The sequence below is a fragment of the Cynara cardunculus genome (assembly GCF_001531365.2).
Source record: "Cynara cardunculus var. scolymus isolate 2C chromosome LG 5, CcrdV1, whole genome shotgun sequence".
NCBI classification, from domain to species: domain Eukaryota; kingdom Viridiplantae; phylum Streptophyta; class Magnoliopsida; order Asterales; family Asteraceae; genus Cynara; species Cynara cardunculus.
The window spans coordinates 20338368-20355349 of record NC_037532.1 but is presented as its reverse complement, the minus strand read 5'-3'; the positions used below and the strand labels follow the sequence as shown (position 1 = coordinate 20355349).

The following is a 16982-nucleotide window of genomic DNA, read 5'->3' as shown; positions in this document are numbered from 1 at the left end:
CACACATAGACAATGTAACATAAGTGAACACTATTTACAAGGGGTATTTTGGGAAAAGATTTTAGCTGTCCATTAATGACAATGAGATGTTTTGTAACCGTCCATTAATGACAATGAGATATTTTGTAACGGCCCATTAATAACAATGTAACTATCTACAAATTAATCTCGTCATCGAATCAAAACCAACAGCAACATCACCGACACCAAATTCTTCTACAGTTCTTTTTGTTAATGGTTTATATGTGAACAAATATTCGATATTTATGGGAATTGTTCGTGTGAACAGGGGTGTATATGGAAAAAAGTCGTAAATGGCACAAGTGTGCATATACGTCAATCTGTGTTTGTATTTGACACAAGGGTTGATATATGTCAATTTGTGTTTGTAATTGACACAAGGGTTCATCTATGTTGAGTTGTGTTCATATGGTTGTACGGATGTTTATATGTGTGAATTTATGTTCATATGGTTACACATGTTCATCATCTTTCGTATGGTTATTTGTGTCAATATGTGTTCATATTTATACCAACTGTACATATATGTCAATTTGTGTTCGTAATTGACACAAGGGTTCATATATGTCAATTTGTGTTCGTAATTGACACAAGGGTTCATATATGTCAATTTGTGTTCGTAATTGACACAATGGTTCATATATGTCGAGTTGTGTACATATGGTTGTACGAATGTTCATATATGTGAATTTGTGTTCATATGGTCACACATGTTAATCATCTTTCGTTTGTTCATTTGGGTTAATATATGTTCATATTTATACCAACTATACATATAGGTCAATCTGTTTTCGTAATTGACACAAGTGTTAATATATGTCAATTTGTGTTCTTAATTGACACAATGGTTCATATATGTCGAGTTGTGTTTATATGGTATACGAATGTTCTCATATGTGAATTTGTGTTCATATGGTCACACATGTTCATCATCTTTCGTATATGTCAATTTGAACGATACCGAAAACTTTACTACCGGGTCTCCTCCACCAATCACAAATTCATAAACATTAGAGATAGAAAATTAATATTAAAAAAATAACAAGATTAACAATAAGTTAACACAAAATCATGGAATTTTTATGATTTTGTAACTCTCAATTAATGATATAGAAATTACATTAAAAAAAATTATGTATGTACCCTTGTCATTAAATTATAAGATGTATATGAACCTAATACTAAGATGTATTGTGATTGATTGAAAATAGCTAACAAAGTTAACACAATAATTTTGATTAACATTTGAATCAATCACGCTCTCTCTCTATATATTTGTTTGGACTTGGTTAGATGCTTATTTGGTGAAATTATTAATGTGTATTAATGCTAATTTCGATTACATGTCTGTATTTGAAAAACTTTATCAATTACATGCTTATATTTCATAAAATTATTATATTATATTAAATTAAAATTGTATAGCATAAAAGAATATTTTTGCGTACACTTATTCAATTCAATGAAATGTGAGATTATCATAGAAACCGAATACAAAATATTAAAACAAATTTCTCATTAAAAAACCGAAAAATTAAAATTTATATACTCATTTAAATATATTAGAAGGATATTTGTACAATACAGCGGGATACATTGATATAATGTTTTATTTTATTTTTTTATCTCGGTCTATATAATATGGTTTTATGTGATTTTAAGGAAAACGATAATATTTATATTCATAAAAATTTGAAAAAATATATATATTGATATTAGTATTAATCAACTACTAGAATGGTACTCGCGCAATACAGCGAGATAAATCTCCATTTTAATGTTTAATTTTTATTATTTGTCTCTATCGATGTAATATAATTTTATGTGGTTTTGAGAAAGCGATAGTGTTTTTTTAATGAAATATAAATTTGAAGATAACATAAAAAATTTATAAAATTCGGTATTAGTATTAAATTAACTATTTAATAGTTTTCGTTTTTTTGATGTAACTTCTTTAATTCAATTTTTTATTATAATTTAATTGGGGTATAATAACAAAGTAATTTATTTTTGATTTAATAATATAATTTTTATTAAAGATAATAATTAAAAATTCGGTTAGAAAACTCGATAATTATCCTAATTGTATTTTAGATTTTTTATATTTTAAAATGAGATGTTTATCTTCTACTTAATTACGTTTATACGTAGTTAGTTACACGAATTCAAACATGAAACTTTAATAAGTTGTACTTAATGCATAATTTACTTGTAATCTTGAATTTTAAGTACTATGCATCAAGATATAGTACTTTATGCATAAAAAATGATTTTTAAGAATTTTTGTCAAATGCTTTATAATATAGTATAGATTTAAAAATAATCGTTTTTATGTAATTTTTTTGATTTAGTTTTTTTTATTATAATTTAATTTATTTTTGTTTAATAATATAATTTTTATAAGAATAATAATTAAATATTCTGTTATAAGTATAATTCAATAATTATTCTAATTATATTTTAGATTTTTTATATTTAAAATGAGATGTTTATCATGTAGTTGATTATGTTTATATGCAGTTAGTTACACGAATTTAAATATGAAGCTTTAATAAGTTATATTTATGTACAATTTACTTGTAATATTGAATTTTAAGTAATATGCATCAATAAACAGTACTTCATGCATAAAAAATGGTTTCTAAGAGTTTTTCTCAAATATTTTATAATATAGTATATTTAAGTCAATAATTATCCTTATTATATTTTAGATTTTCCATATTTAAAATGAGATTTATTATATAGTTGATCATGTTTATTTACAGTTAGTTACATGAATTCAAACATGAAATTTTAATAAATTGTAATTATACATAATTTACTTATAATATTGAATTTTAAATAATATATACGTAAAAAATGGTTTCTAAGAATTTTTATCAAATGTTTTATAATATAGTATATATATTTATTAATTATTTTACAACAGTTTAAACATGAACTTTAAAGAGAGTACACAAATATAATAATAGATTATAGAAGTTGGATTTTATATATAAAGTAAAGATATGTACAAGGTTAATTTTCAAATTCAGAGAGATCTTTCTTCTTGTTCCTCCCCTTCTTTACCTTCCATATGTTGTTCATCATTGATTGGGCATGAAGTTTTCTATGAGTATATAAATACGGACTCCTCGGTTCCTCTGTCCATCTTCTTCAGCGTTTTGGCTTGTTCGATTTTGTGTTATCATCATCCTCCTCCTTGCTTTACCGGCAAAAACCCTCGCTCTCACACTTTGCTATTCTTCCAATGAGCAGTGATCAACTCTCTCCTATGTACAGGAACAGAGCCTCTTTTGGGATGAAACACCGGTTTTTTGACCAGCCGCACCACCACCGGAGACGAGATCGACCACAAGGTTCACCACTGTCCTGCACCAGCACCACCCATCGTAGACCCAATTTCGTAATCGAACTTCGGGCTCAGAACAAAGATCACAACAGCTATAATCGTCATGAAATCGTATCTTTGATGGGGATATTCAAGTGCGGCCCTGACGATTTTTTTATTTACGAAAAGGGTGAAGTTGCAGCTAGGTTTTTCTACCAGCAGTGGTCTAATGCGCTTGAAACGGTTGTCTATTTGTGGGATGTTTTATTGAACGGAGGTCTCTCCTTTACGCCGAGGCTTGTACGGAACTTGAATGTTCCTTCTGATACGGATGAGTTATATTCGCGGCTTAGGGTTTTGTTTAGCGACCGAATAAGAGAGTTTATGAAAGGGGAGTTGGTGATAAAATGGGAGAGGAAGCTTGAGGAAGTTACCAATGAAATTGCTAAGCTGGATGTGTTGCTAAAGAAGCCCAAGAGAGTATCGATACATAGTGAGTTATATAAGAAGAAGGAAGGGCATGTACGTGAGAGAACTTTGATTGATAGGAGGATTAGAGAGTTTAAGACTGGAATGGAGTGTATTCTTGATTATGTCAATGGGAAGGTGTTTGACACTTGTGTTGTTAAGGTGTTAATGTTGAAAGATAATCTTGATTGGAGCAAGATTTACTGGTTGATGAAGAGGGAATGCAGGAGACTTGATGATGGGTTGCCTATATATGCTGATCGGAAGGACATTCTTTGGCAGATTTACCGTCAGCAGGTACTTCATACTTCTTTGATGACATCAATTTAAGTTCGTAACTTTAATGTTCTTTCTTATTATGACTGTATATATTGACCTTTTCAATTTCACTTCCATAATTTTACCAACTAGTGTTTTCCAAGGTTGAATTTATGAACATGAACTTCGTCATGGAACCATATTCTTGTAACCATTCTTTACTAGAAACTCTAGTAGCATGTGACAACTTGACTACATTGGTTATTAGGAGTCTCTTTATAAGTCTTTAGTAATGGACTATTAATAAATTTCATCATGGTTTTAAGTTGATTTCATGCTTATGTAGTAAAAAAGCAGGAAATTTTCTAATCTGTTGATGAGTTTCTTCATGATTGATGTAACTCTATTTTGTTGGACTTGCCATGATGGATTTGTGACATAAAAAGGATTTTGAATCATATACAAGGATACACAAACACATGTGGGACAATTGTATAGTATAAAGCGCAACCTGGTGGGTCCTACACATATTCTACAAACACTATTTGTTATCAGGAATTCTGCTAATTTGCATATTTTGTTTGTTCATCTTGCAGATAATGGTGTTGATTGGAGAGACTGGTTCGGGAAAAAGTACACAGCTGGTTCAGTTCCTTACTGATTCAGGAGTGGCTGCTAACAAGTCTATAGTTTGCACTCAGCCTCGCAAGCTTGCTGCCATGTCATTGGCAAATAGGGTTCAGGAAGAAAGCCGTGGTTGCTGCCAGGATAATTCAGTTATTTGTTCTTCAACATACTCATCTTTTCAGCCATTTAACTCGAAGGTGGTATATATGACAGATCACTGCTTACTTCAGCACTACATGAATGATACCAATTTTTCGTGGATTTCTTGCATCATTGTTGATGAGGCTCATGAAAGAAGCCTAAACACCGATCTTCTTTTAGCATTGGTTAAGAAGTTACTTCATCGGAGGTCTGATCTGAAGCTTATTATAATGTCTGCAACAGCTGATGCAGAACAGTTGGCGAAATATTTTGATGGCTGTGGTACGTATCATGTGGTGGGTAGAACTTTCCCAGTTGATATTAGATACGATCCTGGTATATCCGATGCTTCTTGTGATTCTCGTTTTGTTGCACCTTATGTTACTGATTTGATGAGGAGGGTGGGGGAGATCCATAGAATGGAGGGAGAAGGGACGATCCTTGCTTTCTTGACTTCTCAAATGGAGGTAGAATGGGCTTGTGAACAGTTTAAAGCTCCATCAGCTATTGCATTGCCTTTGCATGGAAAATTGTCTCATGAGGAGCAATACCGTGTGTATCTGAATTATCCCGAGAAGAGAAAAGTCATATTTTCTACTAATCTTGCTGAGACATCGCTAACAATACCGGGAGTCAAGTTTGTAGTTGATTCTGGCATGGTTAAGGAGAGTAGGTTTGAACCCAGCACTGGCATGAATGTTCTTAGAATTTGCAGGATTAGCAAAAGTTCTGCTAATCAACGTGCTGGGCGTGCTGGAAGAACTGAGCCCGGAAAGTGTTATAGGCTCTATGGAGAGAGCGATTTCAGATCTATGCCTGCTCATCAGGAACCTGAAATACGTAGGGTTAATCTTGGTATTGCAGTCCTCAGGATTCTAGCTCTGGGTATTCATGACATCGAGGGTTTTGATTTCATTGATGCGCCTAGCAATTCAGCTATCCAGACTGCAATCAGGAGTCTTATCCAGTTGGGTGCCGTTAAACTGGAAAATGGTGTTTACAAGTTAACCAAAGATGGTAGGAATATGGTGAAGCTAGCAATCGAGCCTAGGCTTGGTAAAATGATTTTGAAAAGTTTTGAAAACAGGTTGGGCAGGGAGGGGGTTGTTCTTGCTGCGGTTATGGCAAATTCTAGCAGCATATTTTGCAGAGTTGGCAAAGAGGAAGACAAGCAAAAATCCGATTGCCTGAAGGTGCAATTCTGTCATCGCAATGGCGATTTATTCACTTTGCTGGCTGTTTACCGGAAATGGGAGCAAGTTCCTAGTGATAAGAGAAATCAATGGTGTTGGGATAATAGCATAAATGCAAAATCCATGCGCAGATGCCAAGAAGCAGTGCACGAAATGGAAAGTTGTCTTGAACACGAGCTTAATATCATTATCCCCACTTACTGGCATTGGACTCCAGAAGTGTATGCTGAATCTGATAAAATTTTAAAAAATGTCATACTCTCTGCTTTAGCCGAAAACGTAGCAATGTACACTGGAAACGACAGTCTCGGTTATGAAGTGGCGTCAACAGGAAGTTGCGTTCAGTTGCATCCTGCATGTTCTTTACTCATCTTTGGTGAAAGACCAAGTTGGGTGGTCTTTGGGGAAATTATTGCAATGCCCAATCAGTACTTGGTCTGTGTTACTTCCATTGACTTTGAGTCATTGCATACTCTTTCCCCCCTTCCATTTGATATTTCACAGATCAACAGTCGGAAACTGCAATCAAAGGTTTTAACAGGTTTCGGAAGTACATTACTGAAAAAGTTTTGTGGGAAATCCAACTCTGGCATGAAACAACTTCTTTCCCACATCAAGGATGCCATCAAAGATAACCGAATTGGGCTTGAAGTTTCTTTTGATCATAATGAAGTTAACTTATTTGCATCATCCGAACACATGGGACAGGTCTCTGATTTTTGTTTTAAAACATTATATATATATATATATACATACAGCAAATGAAACAAAATAAACTCACATACCCTCTTCATTTTTGGCAGGTCTCTGATTTTGTAAATGCTGCATTGGAGCGTGATGGAAAGTGGTTACGGAATGAATGCCTGGAGAAATGTCTGTACCCCGACAGGCATACATTGCCTCCTGTAGCTCTTGTTGGTGCTGGTGCTGAAATAAAGCATCTGGAACTGGAAAGAAGATGTCTTACGGTTGATATATTTCTTAATGGTCCAAATGATGTTGAAGAGAAGGAACTTCTCTCTTTTTTGGAGAACCATACAGCTGGCAACATTTGTGGCTTTCATAAGTTTGGTGGGACCAGTCAAGATACCGATAAAAATGAAAAGTGGGGCCGGGTAACGTTTCTTACATCCGATGCTGCTGAGAGAGCTACAAAATTGAGTCAATTTGACTTCAAAGGCGCGTCTCTGAGAGTTGTTCCGTCAAGAAACACATTTGGTGGAGAAAGCAAATTTTCATCATTTCCTGCTGTCAAAGCAAAAGTGTCGTGGCCCCGCAGGCCCAATAGGGGATACGCTTTCGTTAAGTGTGGAAGTGGAGATGATGCTTTGGCCATGGTTAAGGACTTTTCAGATGTGGTAATCGGGGGGAAGCCTATACGCTGCAAACAGAGCATGAAGGATGTGGACAGTGTTATGTTGACTGGAATCGACTTAGATATATTTGAAACCGAGCTTTTTGATGCATTAAGTTCTTTAACCAGTAGGAAAATTGTGGATGTGAGCCTTCCCAGAGGCAACGCCGCAGAACAACCCTCAGTTATCAATCTTGAAGAAGCACTTTTGAGAGAAATCAGTTCATTCATGCCTGGAGGGAATTCCAAAAATGAATGTGTTCGTGTTCATATCTTCCCTCCCGAAAAATTTGATTACTTAATGAAAGCTGAAATTAGTTTCGATGGAAGTTTGCATTTGGAGGCGGCAAGAGCTTTGGAACAGATCGATGGGAAAACATTGCCCGGATGTTTAGCATGGCAGAAGATAAAATGTCAGCAGCAGTTTCATAGCAGTGTTTTCTGCCCTGCACCTGTTTATATGGTTATCAAGGAGCAATTGCATTCTTTACTCAGAAACCTCAAGCTTCGGAAAGGTATTTTCTTTTCGTGTTCTTTTTGTCTTTTTTTCTTTCTGAATATAGAACGGAGCAATGTAGCATTGTTTTATAATCATTATTATTTCTTTTTTGTAGTAGCCGAGTTCTTTTTTGAACGGAACGAGAATGGTTCAGTTCGTGTCAAAATATCTGCAAAAGCTACGAAAATAATGGCAGAGTCGAGGAGGCCTTTGGAGCAACTTATGAACGGAAGGACCATAATTGATGCTCGCCTCACTCCACCAGTTTTACAACTTACCTTTTCACGAGAAGGATTCAGTGTTCAGAAATCTATTCAACGTGAAACAGGTACTTTTTTCCTCTTCGACAGGCATAACCATAGCTTCAGAGTTTTTGGTCCGTTAAATAAGCTCGATATTGCACATCAGAGATTGGTTCAGTCCCTTGTTGCACTTTATGAAAGCAAGCAACTTGATGTTCATCTTAGAGGAGCCACTTTCCCACCTGATCTAATGAAGAAGGTGGTCGAAAAGTTTGGGCCCAATCTTCACGGGCTCAAGGAAAGATTCCCTGGATCAGAGTTCACGCTGAACACTCGGCATCATATCATAGCCATTCGTGGTAGTAAAGAATTGAAGCAAAACGTTGAAGAAATGATAAATGAGATCGCAAAGAGCAGTGCTTATCCTAGTAAAAAAGTGGAAGGTCAGACTGCCTCCTGTCCCATATGTCTGTGTGACGTCGAGGATGGTTACACCCTCGAAGGGTGTAACCACGAGTTCTGCCGGATGTGTTTAGTGGATCAATGCGAATCCGCCATCAAGAGCCACGATGGTTTTCCAATGCGGTGTGCCCACGAGGGTTGTAACGCGATGATTTTACTGGTGGACCTCAAATCGCTATTATTAGCAGAGAAAATGGACGAACTTTTCAAAGCATCTTTGGGGCATTTTGTGGGATGTAGCGGTGGGAAGTATCGGTTTTGCCCGTCACCCGACTGTCCATCGATTTACGCGGTGGCAGAAGACGGGGATTCTGGGCGGCCGTTTACATGTGGGGCATGTTCTGTGGAAACGTGTACTCGATGCCACCTGGAGTACCATCCGTTTCTGACGTGTGAAAGATATATGGAGTTTAAGCGGGACCCAGATTCGTCGTTGAAAGAGTGGATGAAGGGGAAGGAAGAGGTGAAGAAATGTCCGGTTTGTGGGTGGACGATCGAGAAGTTTGATGGGTGCAACCATGTGGAGTGCAGGTGCGGGCGACACATTTGCTGGGTGTGCCTTGAGCATTATAAGAGCAGTGAAGAGTGCTATGGCCATTTGAGGAACATACATGGTGCAATCGTTTAAACTTTATTATGCTTTACTTTCTTTCTTTTTATTGCATGCACATATAAATAGATATGTAAATAGGTGTAAATAGTTTGGTCATCCTATCCTTGGTGCAATAATAGCAGCTTCTATCTTCCTTCTTGCTGTGTTTGTTTTTTTCTTTTTCAAACTCAAACTTGACATCAACCTAGAAATCAGTCAGGTCTGACCGGTTATCGTAGCGGGGTTGGTTCTTGACCCTTTTTCACAAATAGAACATAAGCGGTTCCTAAGGCTTGTTGGTCCTTTTATCTTTATCTTTATCTTTATCTTTATCCTTATAATTATATATGTTGTATATATATATATATACACACACACAGTGTGAATAAAAAGTTTTTTCTCCCATGTCGTGCTCGTCTCCTCTCCTTGGCCAGAAGAATTGGTACAGCTTCTACTCACGGGTAGATTGAGAAATTTTGCTTCTGCCCCCAGAGATGAAGGTAACAATATCTGCATTTACTTGCAAAGTGTTTTTTCTATATGTATTGAGCAGCAGTAAATATAGTGGGTAAGATAGAAATTATGGTGATGTTTTAAAAGAGTAGTAGTTGCTAGCAAAGCAGATGGTATCTTTTTCCTGCTATTTAACACACAGAAATTCTACAAATATTTTTATTTTATGCAGATGTTTTTTCTCTTGAGGATATACAATGGAATGGGGGCATAGGATAGGAAACAAGGGTCCTGGTGATGATGCTTTCTAGCAAAGGAGGTAATAACAACCACCTGGATTTATGATATATTCATCTACTTAATTGTTTTTTCCTGTGATAATTTGAATTAGTTGCAAGTTAGTTCCTAATTTTATTGTCTACTTGTATGACTAAAACACATATTTATCTTGAATCTCCCTGGTTTCTTTTCTTTTTTTTATCTCAAATACACACCATAGAAAATGACTCCCATCTTTTAGTCATGATTCACACATTTGCATCTAATTTCTACTCTTGTGCTTTGGTTAATACAGTGGAAATTCCCTTCCAGTGGAGACTTTTCAGGGAGCTTTTCTGATAACTGATTACAATTATAGTGTGCATATATATATACATAGAGTAACTAAATAAGAGAACACGAAAATGGCCGAATCACATGTGATTTTATACTAGGATCACATGTGATTGCAACTTTGGCCGCGACCTGAGGTCATGGGCCAAGTTGTCCGCTCACCCTGGCATTGACCGTATTCTATGATCGCATGTAAAATCACATATGATGTGGCCGTTTTATTGTTCTCTTATTTAGTTACTGTTCTCGTAAGAACCTATGTGTGTGCGTGCGTGCGTGTATATGGCAACATGAATACTCACAATCATAGGTGATTTGATTTACATAGAAACCATGGATTTTGTTTTAGCTAAAGTTAAGTCTTGTGAAGCAACTTAGAATGAACATGTCCAATGGTAGGTTCTTGTAATAAAAAAAATGTAGCTCTTACAAGTCATCACTGGAAAGTCAGCCAACCATATTCTTTCGGTTCTTGTTTGAAATTTATTTTATTAGTCCTTTAATCGATTTAAAAAGACATATAATAAAAATTAATGATGAAAAAAGTACATGAGACTCAAAAAACAGGTTCTTGTAAGTAACTCCATTGTGGGGTTTTGTGGAGCTTCTTAATTTGGTGGGTTGGTAGTGATGTGACAAAAAAAATTCCAAAAAAAAACAGGTTCTTGTAAGTCGTTCCATCGGAGATGCCCTTAGACAAAGTTAGTTTCCGACAGGTTGAAGCAATGCTGATAACATGGCTATAAGGTAAACTTTTCCGGCATTTGACATATCCATTGTTGACGAAAAAACATATTTTCATCACGGTATCTGTTTACATTTGAATCTTTGTTGTCACAACACGTCTCACATGGATAGAAAAGTGAGCTCTATGTAAATTCAAAGTTGTAGACTAACGATAACTTCTACCACAATTTTAAGTTGATTTGAAGGTTATTATATCAACATGCTACTTAGGGTTTGGAGCATGATGCTTGTATTATGGAGATGGTTAATATTATTATCTTGGTGCAATAAAAATAAAATTCTGAAATTAGATATTTGAATTATACATATGACTACCAACACCATCCATGTTTTAACTAGCTTTCATCCATTTTAGACCTTGATGATCTTTTACTGCAAATATGAGCATATATATGTTTTTCAGTAAGAATATTATCTTACCATTGGTCTGGTAGTATCTGGTAACCTCACCTCGGAGGTCAGAGGTTCAAGTTTTTATTAAAAATGGGAAGTACGTATGAGTTTAATTTATCGTATATAAATATTATATACTTAAAAAAAGAATAACATCATATTAGAAACGTTTCTAGATTAGAAGAGGATGAAGTTGCTACTAAGAAGTTCAAACTTTGGATTTGCTGCAGCCAGTGAGCTTAACAGTCAAGCCAAAGGGTTATTGATAGGGATGTAAACAAACCAAACGAACACGAACGGAGGCTTGTTTATGTTTGTTTGTTTAACTTAACCGAACAGTAAACGAACGAAAATCGTTTAGAAATCAGGTGTGTTCGTGTTCGTTCGTTAACATGCTAAATGAATAGGTCAAACGAACATAAATAAATATTATTTGAATTCAAAGTAAATAAACAAAAGATTGTATATTAAATTTAATATATAAACAATATAAACGAACGGTAAATGAACGAATGTTCACAAACATAAATGAACGAACGAGACTCTTGTTCATGTTCGTTCGTTTAACTAGTCAAACACAAAAATATATTCATGTTCGTTCATTTATCAAATAAACGAATATAAACGAACTTCCAGAATGATTCACGAACATTCGTTGAACGTTCAATTCGTTTACAGCCCTAATCATTGATCTAGGGTCGTTTGTACCTACTTGTAGGTCGAGGGTTCAAGTTTTATTAAATCTTGAAAGTGTGTATGAGTTATCTTGTTTATACTTGCAAAAGAAAATATATAACATTTGGTTAGATTTTCAAATTTAAATAGCATACACAAGATCTGTAACCTTTTTTGGGTTTTTGGTACGACCCAATAAATCTTGTCCGTTGGTTTCAACTGTTTGGTCCATTTATATCTTTATAAAATTTATATATGATTAACACTTCTTTAGTAAATTATGTTTTTCTTCTCTATGGTTTGTTAAAAAGTATGATTTTCGTCTCTATAATTTAGAAATTGCAGTTTTCGTTTTTATGGTTTGTAATTTATTGTTGTTTTCGTTCGTGAATTAATTCTTACATTTTTAAATACAAGTGATCAAAATAGTAAATAACTTTAAACCAAAATGACTGAAACAACAATAAATTATAAATCATAAGAATGAAAATAACAATAATTTACAAATTATAAAGATGAAAATATAATATCTACACCACAAGTAGGGGTGCTCACGGCCCGGGTTGATCGGTTTGGAGCCGTTTTAACAACTGAACCCAATGTTGGCGGTTTGAAAATTTTCAACCCAACCCAATCCAAACAAAAGTTCAACCCAACCCAACCCGTTCGGGTTGATCGGGTTGTGTTTAAACAATATAAAATCACATAAAAATAAAGAAAACTTTTCTTTGAAATACGACCGACCATTCAAGATAAAATACAAATTCATCAAATATTTAGATATTACAATAAAAATGTTTAAACCAAATGATAATACATCAATCAACAACAATAGTTTTAGACGTTTCCAACCCCGATGTTTTCGCTTTCTTGACGTTGAGGTTGGTCATGTCATGATTGTCATCTACAATTCAAAGCTAAAGTTAAGGTCGGGTTGTCGGGTTGGTCGGGTTTTTTTGGGCCTGACCCGATTTCAACCCAATAAGGTCGAGTTGGCTAATTTTTTTATCTATCATGCATCGGGTTACCTCGGGTTGGGTTTTTTTTTTAAAAATTCGGGTTAGGTTTCTCGGGTTCATCGGGTTTTTGAGCTCCCCTAACCACTAGGATGAAAAGTGTAATTTTTAACAAACAAGATGTACCCAAAACTTAATTTACTCATCTTTTCATTACAAAAAAATTAAAAAGCCGATTTGGCCATCTTTGGTTTAGATTCGTAGCTGTCTCCTAATATTATATTATATTAAAGAGTAAATTACATTTTTCTTGTTTATGGTTTGTTAAAAGTTGCGATATTGGTTTAAAAATTATAGTTTTTGTCCATATAATTTGTAATTCATTGTTATTTTTGTATTTAGGTCATGTTTAATTTGTAGGATTGTAATAAATTTGGAAGGATTTGGTATTGAATTTTATTCCAATCTCATGTTTAGTTTGAAGGATTTTATTGAAATCCCATAAACATATGATTTGGAAATCTCATGGAGGTGGTTGGTGTTTCATGGGATTATAACGTTTCAAACTTTGTTAAAAACATTAATTTTGTAATAATCAATTAATAATAAAATGGGTAATTTATTTAATTTATAATTTTTTGTATTTTGTTTCTTATAAATAATAGAATGCAAATTCTATAAACTAAACGCACAAAGATTCCAAATCCAAATTCCTTCAATTTCAAATCCTTTTACGAATTCTAAATCACTTAAAACCATTCATTCCATCAAGTTAAATGCCCTTTTAAAGAAAGGAATTAGTTCATGGACGAAAATAGCAATAAATTGTAAACGAATGGATGAAAATTGCAATTTCTAAACTACAAAAATGAAAATCGATATTATTAGGACGAAACTCATAATTTACTCTATTTTAAAGTGTAAAAAGTTATTTCTGAATCTTTTTACTTAGGGGGCCGTTTACCCAATTGTTTACTCGGTAAGCACTTACCGATAGAAGTCAACATTATAATTTATTTTGATGCGTAAGATTTTAGTATATATTAAAACATATCGAATGCAACAATTTAGTGGGTAAGTGCTTACCTGAGTAAGAGTTGTCATCCTCACTTACCGGGTAAGACTCTCCATTCTCATCGCTCTTGCCCGGTAAGATTCTTGACCTCTCTCATGTTCATCCGATGAGAAAATTTATCCGATCAAATACTTACCAAGTAAGTATTTAATAAACGGCCCCTTAATATACGAATTTGTATGTGTTTTTTAGTGTCAAATTTATGAATTTGTACGTTTTTTTAATATCAAATATGTTTTAATGTAAAATATCTATATGGGATTAAAAAAGCATATGTTAATGCCGGTCCAAGCCATCCAATGATCACTTCTACTTTCAAGGCGGGTCAACATGGTGAAGATGCAAATTCTTAGGCTTTTTATTTCTTAAGTTTCATGTTTTGTGTTTAATAAATACTTATCACGTAAACGTTTACCGATATCAGTTATCATATTAATTTAGTATAACAAGGAACAATAATCTTATCTGGTAAAAGACATAACAAGTATCTCTCTACACAGTAAGTACTTATGAGGATGAAGACGCTTACTAACAATCCTTTTGATGGCCAAAAATGTTACACGATAAAGTAAGCGAATATGATGTTTTTTTTTTGCTGATAAGCGTTTAACAAATGACACCTTAGACTCTTGTTTTTGAAAGTTTTACTATAAACCAATTGTAGAAGAACCATTTGGTTATTATTTGAAGCGAATGTCGGTTTTTTATTATCAGTTTACTATTAAAAAAATCATCCGTGTTATGAAGATGTAAAGCTAGTCATATAAAATTTGTGTTTCAACTAATCTTATTTTCATATATTTATTTATTTTACCTAACTTATTTTAAAAGCGATCAAATAATGTATTTGTTAATCACTAAAACACAAGAAATGGTGATCGGAAAACGTGAACGTTGCTTGATTTAGAGCTTTGAAGATGATTTAAGTGTCAAAAAAGGTCACCTAGTTATACTCGATAGAAGAACAAAATGGTTCAAAAACCAAAAAAAAAAAATGTCGCAGGGCCTTGAACCAGACTTCGATCACCTGTCTTTTAACCACTTTAGTTTAAAAAATTGTTACGGGTGGTAACTGATCGAGATTCGTTGATAATTCAATAATCTAAAAGATAGCATATACACATATTGTCATCAATTGATAACTCATAAAATCTAAAAAATAAGATGCATGTTGACTTTTTTCTGAAAAAAGGATGACACATCTAACAAAAAATAAAGAAAACAATACAAATATACGTAAACAAGAATCCCACCCGAAAGCATGACCATTCAACAAATTAGGACACGCCCCAACGTTGAGATGGTGAGCCCTAATCCAAATACCTAACACATGTGGGTTAGAAGGATCCAAAATAAACACAAGCTAGAAATGATATAAAACCCTGCGATGACTACTCCTCTCCCTCCTTTGGTAGTAGTCATGGCCATTATTAGAGTCGGGGGCGGATGTAGCATAGAAATGCGGGGATGGGCCTCTATTGAAAAAAAAAAAGAATTCTTAATTACTTAGGTTAGAAATAATTTTTTCTTTAACTTTCTACCGGTCCCTCCCAGTAATTTTCGGCCTGTGCCCCCACCAACCTAAAGAAATACCTTGAAATCAACCAAAAAAACCAAAAAGGTATCTCAAAATCAACAACAAAAACAGGGAAAAAAATCCTTTGAAATCGACAAAAAAAAAAAACTTCAAAATCTCGCGAAATCAACCAAAAAACTTTAAAAATCTCTTGAAATAATGATATTAGGCTAAGAACACACCGACAACTTTGAGGGTCTTTAATCTACCTTAAAGATGCTCCCACTAAACAAAAATCTTGGATCCACACTGATTAGAGATAATATTTTATCTTGGTTGGAAGACTTATAAGCATAGCAAGCCATAGGACGAACGTGTGCTTAAGGATTTTTTGCTTGAACCAAACAAGACCATGACAAGCAATGTCATTTCCTTGAAACCCTTTTAACCGTAAATGGGACTTGATTATTGTTCTTGTCCAACCAACAGATCTAATCACGCATACCATCACGGATAGTGGGTATTCGGATGTTGATGAGATTTGGATTGGAATCTATCCTCCGGGTTGGCTACACCCCTTCGATTTTGTGAAGGAATTCATAGACGGAGCTCTTCCTGTTCAAGCCCGTCATTCGGTTTGTCACTATAGTGTTAAGAGGGCCACTTGGTAACCAAGTGTCAAGCCAGACCAAAGTGAGGTGACCATATCCAATCACGTTTGTAAAACAATGTCGAATCATACTTGTACTAATTAGGATCTTTCGCCACATCTACGAGCAATTAGTAAAAAAAGTGACCCATCTCACCCAAACCGAATCACGTTGTTGAATAATGTCATGAACATAGATGGTCAAGAGAGTTATATTCCAAGTACTAAGCTTTTTAATCCCCCACCTTTGCCTTACCCCCGCTAAAAAGTTATACAATTTCCTAAATAATAGTCGTAGGGATTTGCAAGGCCATCATCCAATATATTGCATCGACGAGAGGACCTAATGAATAAGTTGAAGTCTTCTGGCATATGATAAATGCTTGTTTTTCCAATTGTTAATTCGATTTCGCACTTTAATACGATAATCCCCATGCAAAAGTCTAGAGGCCGAAAGTGGAATTCCCAAGTAATGAGCTGGAAAAAAATGGCTTCCTTTTCCTCATTTCGCACATTCCAGAAAAACTCGACGCTCTTCAGCATGCTGGGAGCCAACCCCGAAAGATGTTTGATCGGTTATATTTCACACCTTCAGACTAATGAAATTGGGCCACAAAGCAAGTATACAATACGGCCCAACGTCGTCTTTCAAAGTAATAAGTGGTACAAGTACCGAGTTATCGTCCACAGAGATTGTAGCCAAAGTTAAATTAGAGTC

At 34.5% G+C, this 16982-nt stretch overlaps 1 protein-coding gene and 1 long non-coding RNA gene across 6 annotated transcripts; both read left to right on the top strand.

The window, feature by feature from the left end:
• Positions 1–3068: 3068 nt before the first annotated feature.
• Positions 3069–9346, top strand: LOC112513752 (ATP-dependent RNA helicase DEAH12, chloroplastic-like). 4 transcript variants are annotated; one of them, XM_025120108.1, is made up of 5 exons: positions 3069–4117; positions 4675–4834; positions 4919–6747; positions 6843–7908; positions 8008–9346. In XM_025120108.1, the coding sequence occupies exons 1-5, from the start codon at positions 3272–3274 to the stop codon at positions 9222–9224; spliced, it is 5118 nt and encodes a 1705-aa protein (XP_024975876.1). In that variant the 5' UTR covers positions 3069–3271; the 3' UTR covers positions 9225–9346. The 4 variants fall into 4 exon arrangements, with proteins under 4 accessions (XP_024975876.1, XP_024975877.1, XP_024975875.1 ...); XM_025120109.1 differs by having other exon boundaries at positions 4675–6747; positions 8008–8220; positions 8301–8403; XM_025120107.1 differs by having other exon boundaries at positions 4675–6747; positions 8011–9346.
• A 269-nt stretch (positions 9347–9615) lies between these two features.
• On the top strand, positions 9616–11255 carry LOC112511955. 2 transcript variants are annotated; one of them, XR_003069176.1, is made up of 3 exons: positions 9616–9688; positions 9874–9960; positions 10915–11255. It is a non-coding gene; the product is annotated as an uncharacterized LOC112511955 (long non-coding RNA). The 2 variants fall into 2 exon arrangements; XR_003069175.1 differs by lacking the exon at positions 10915–11255 and having other exon boundaries at positions 9874–10114.
• Positions 11256–16982: the final 5727 nt, after the last annotated feature.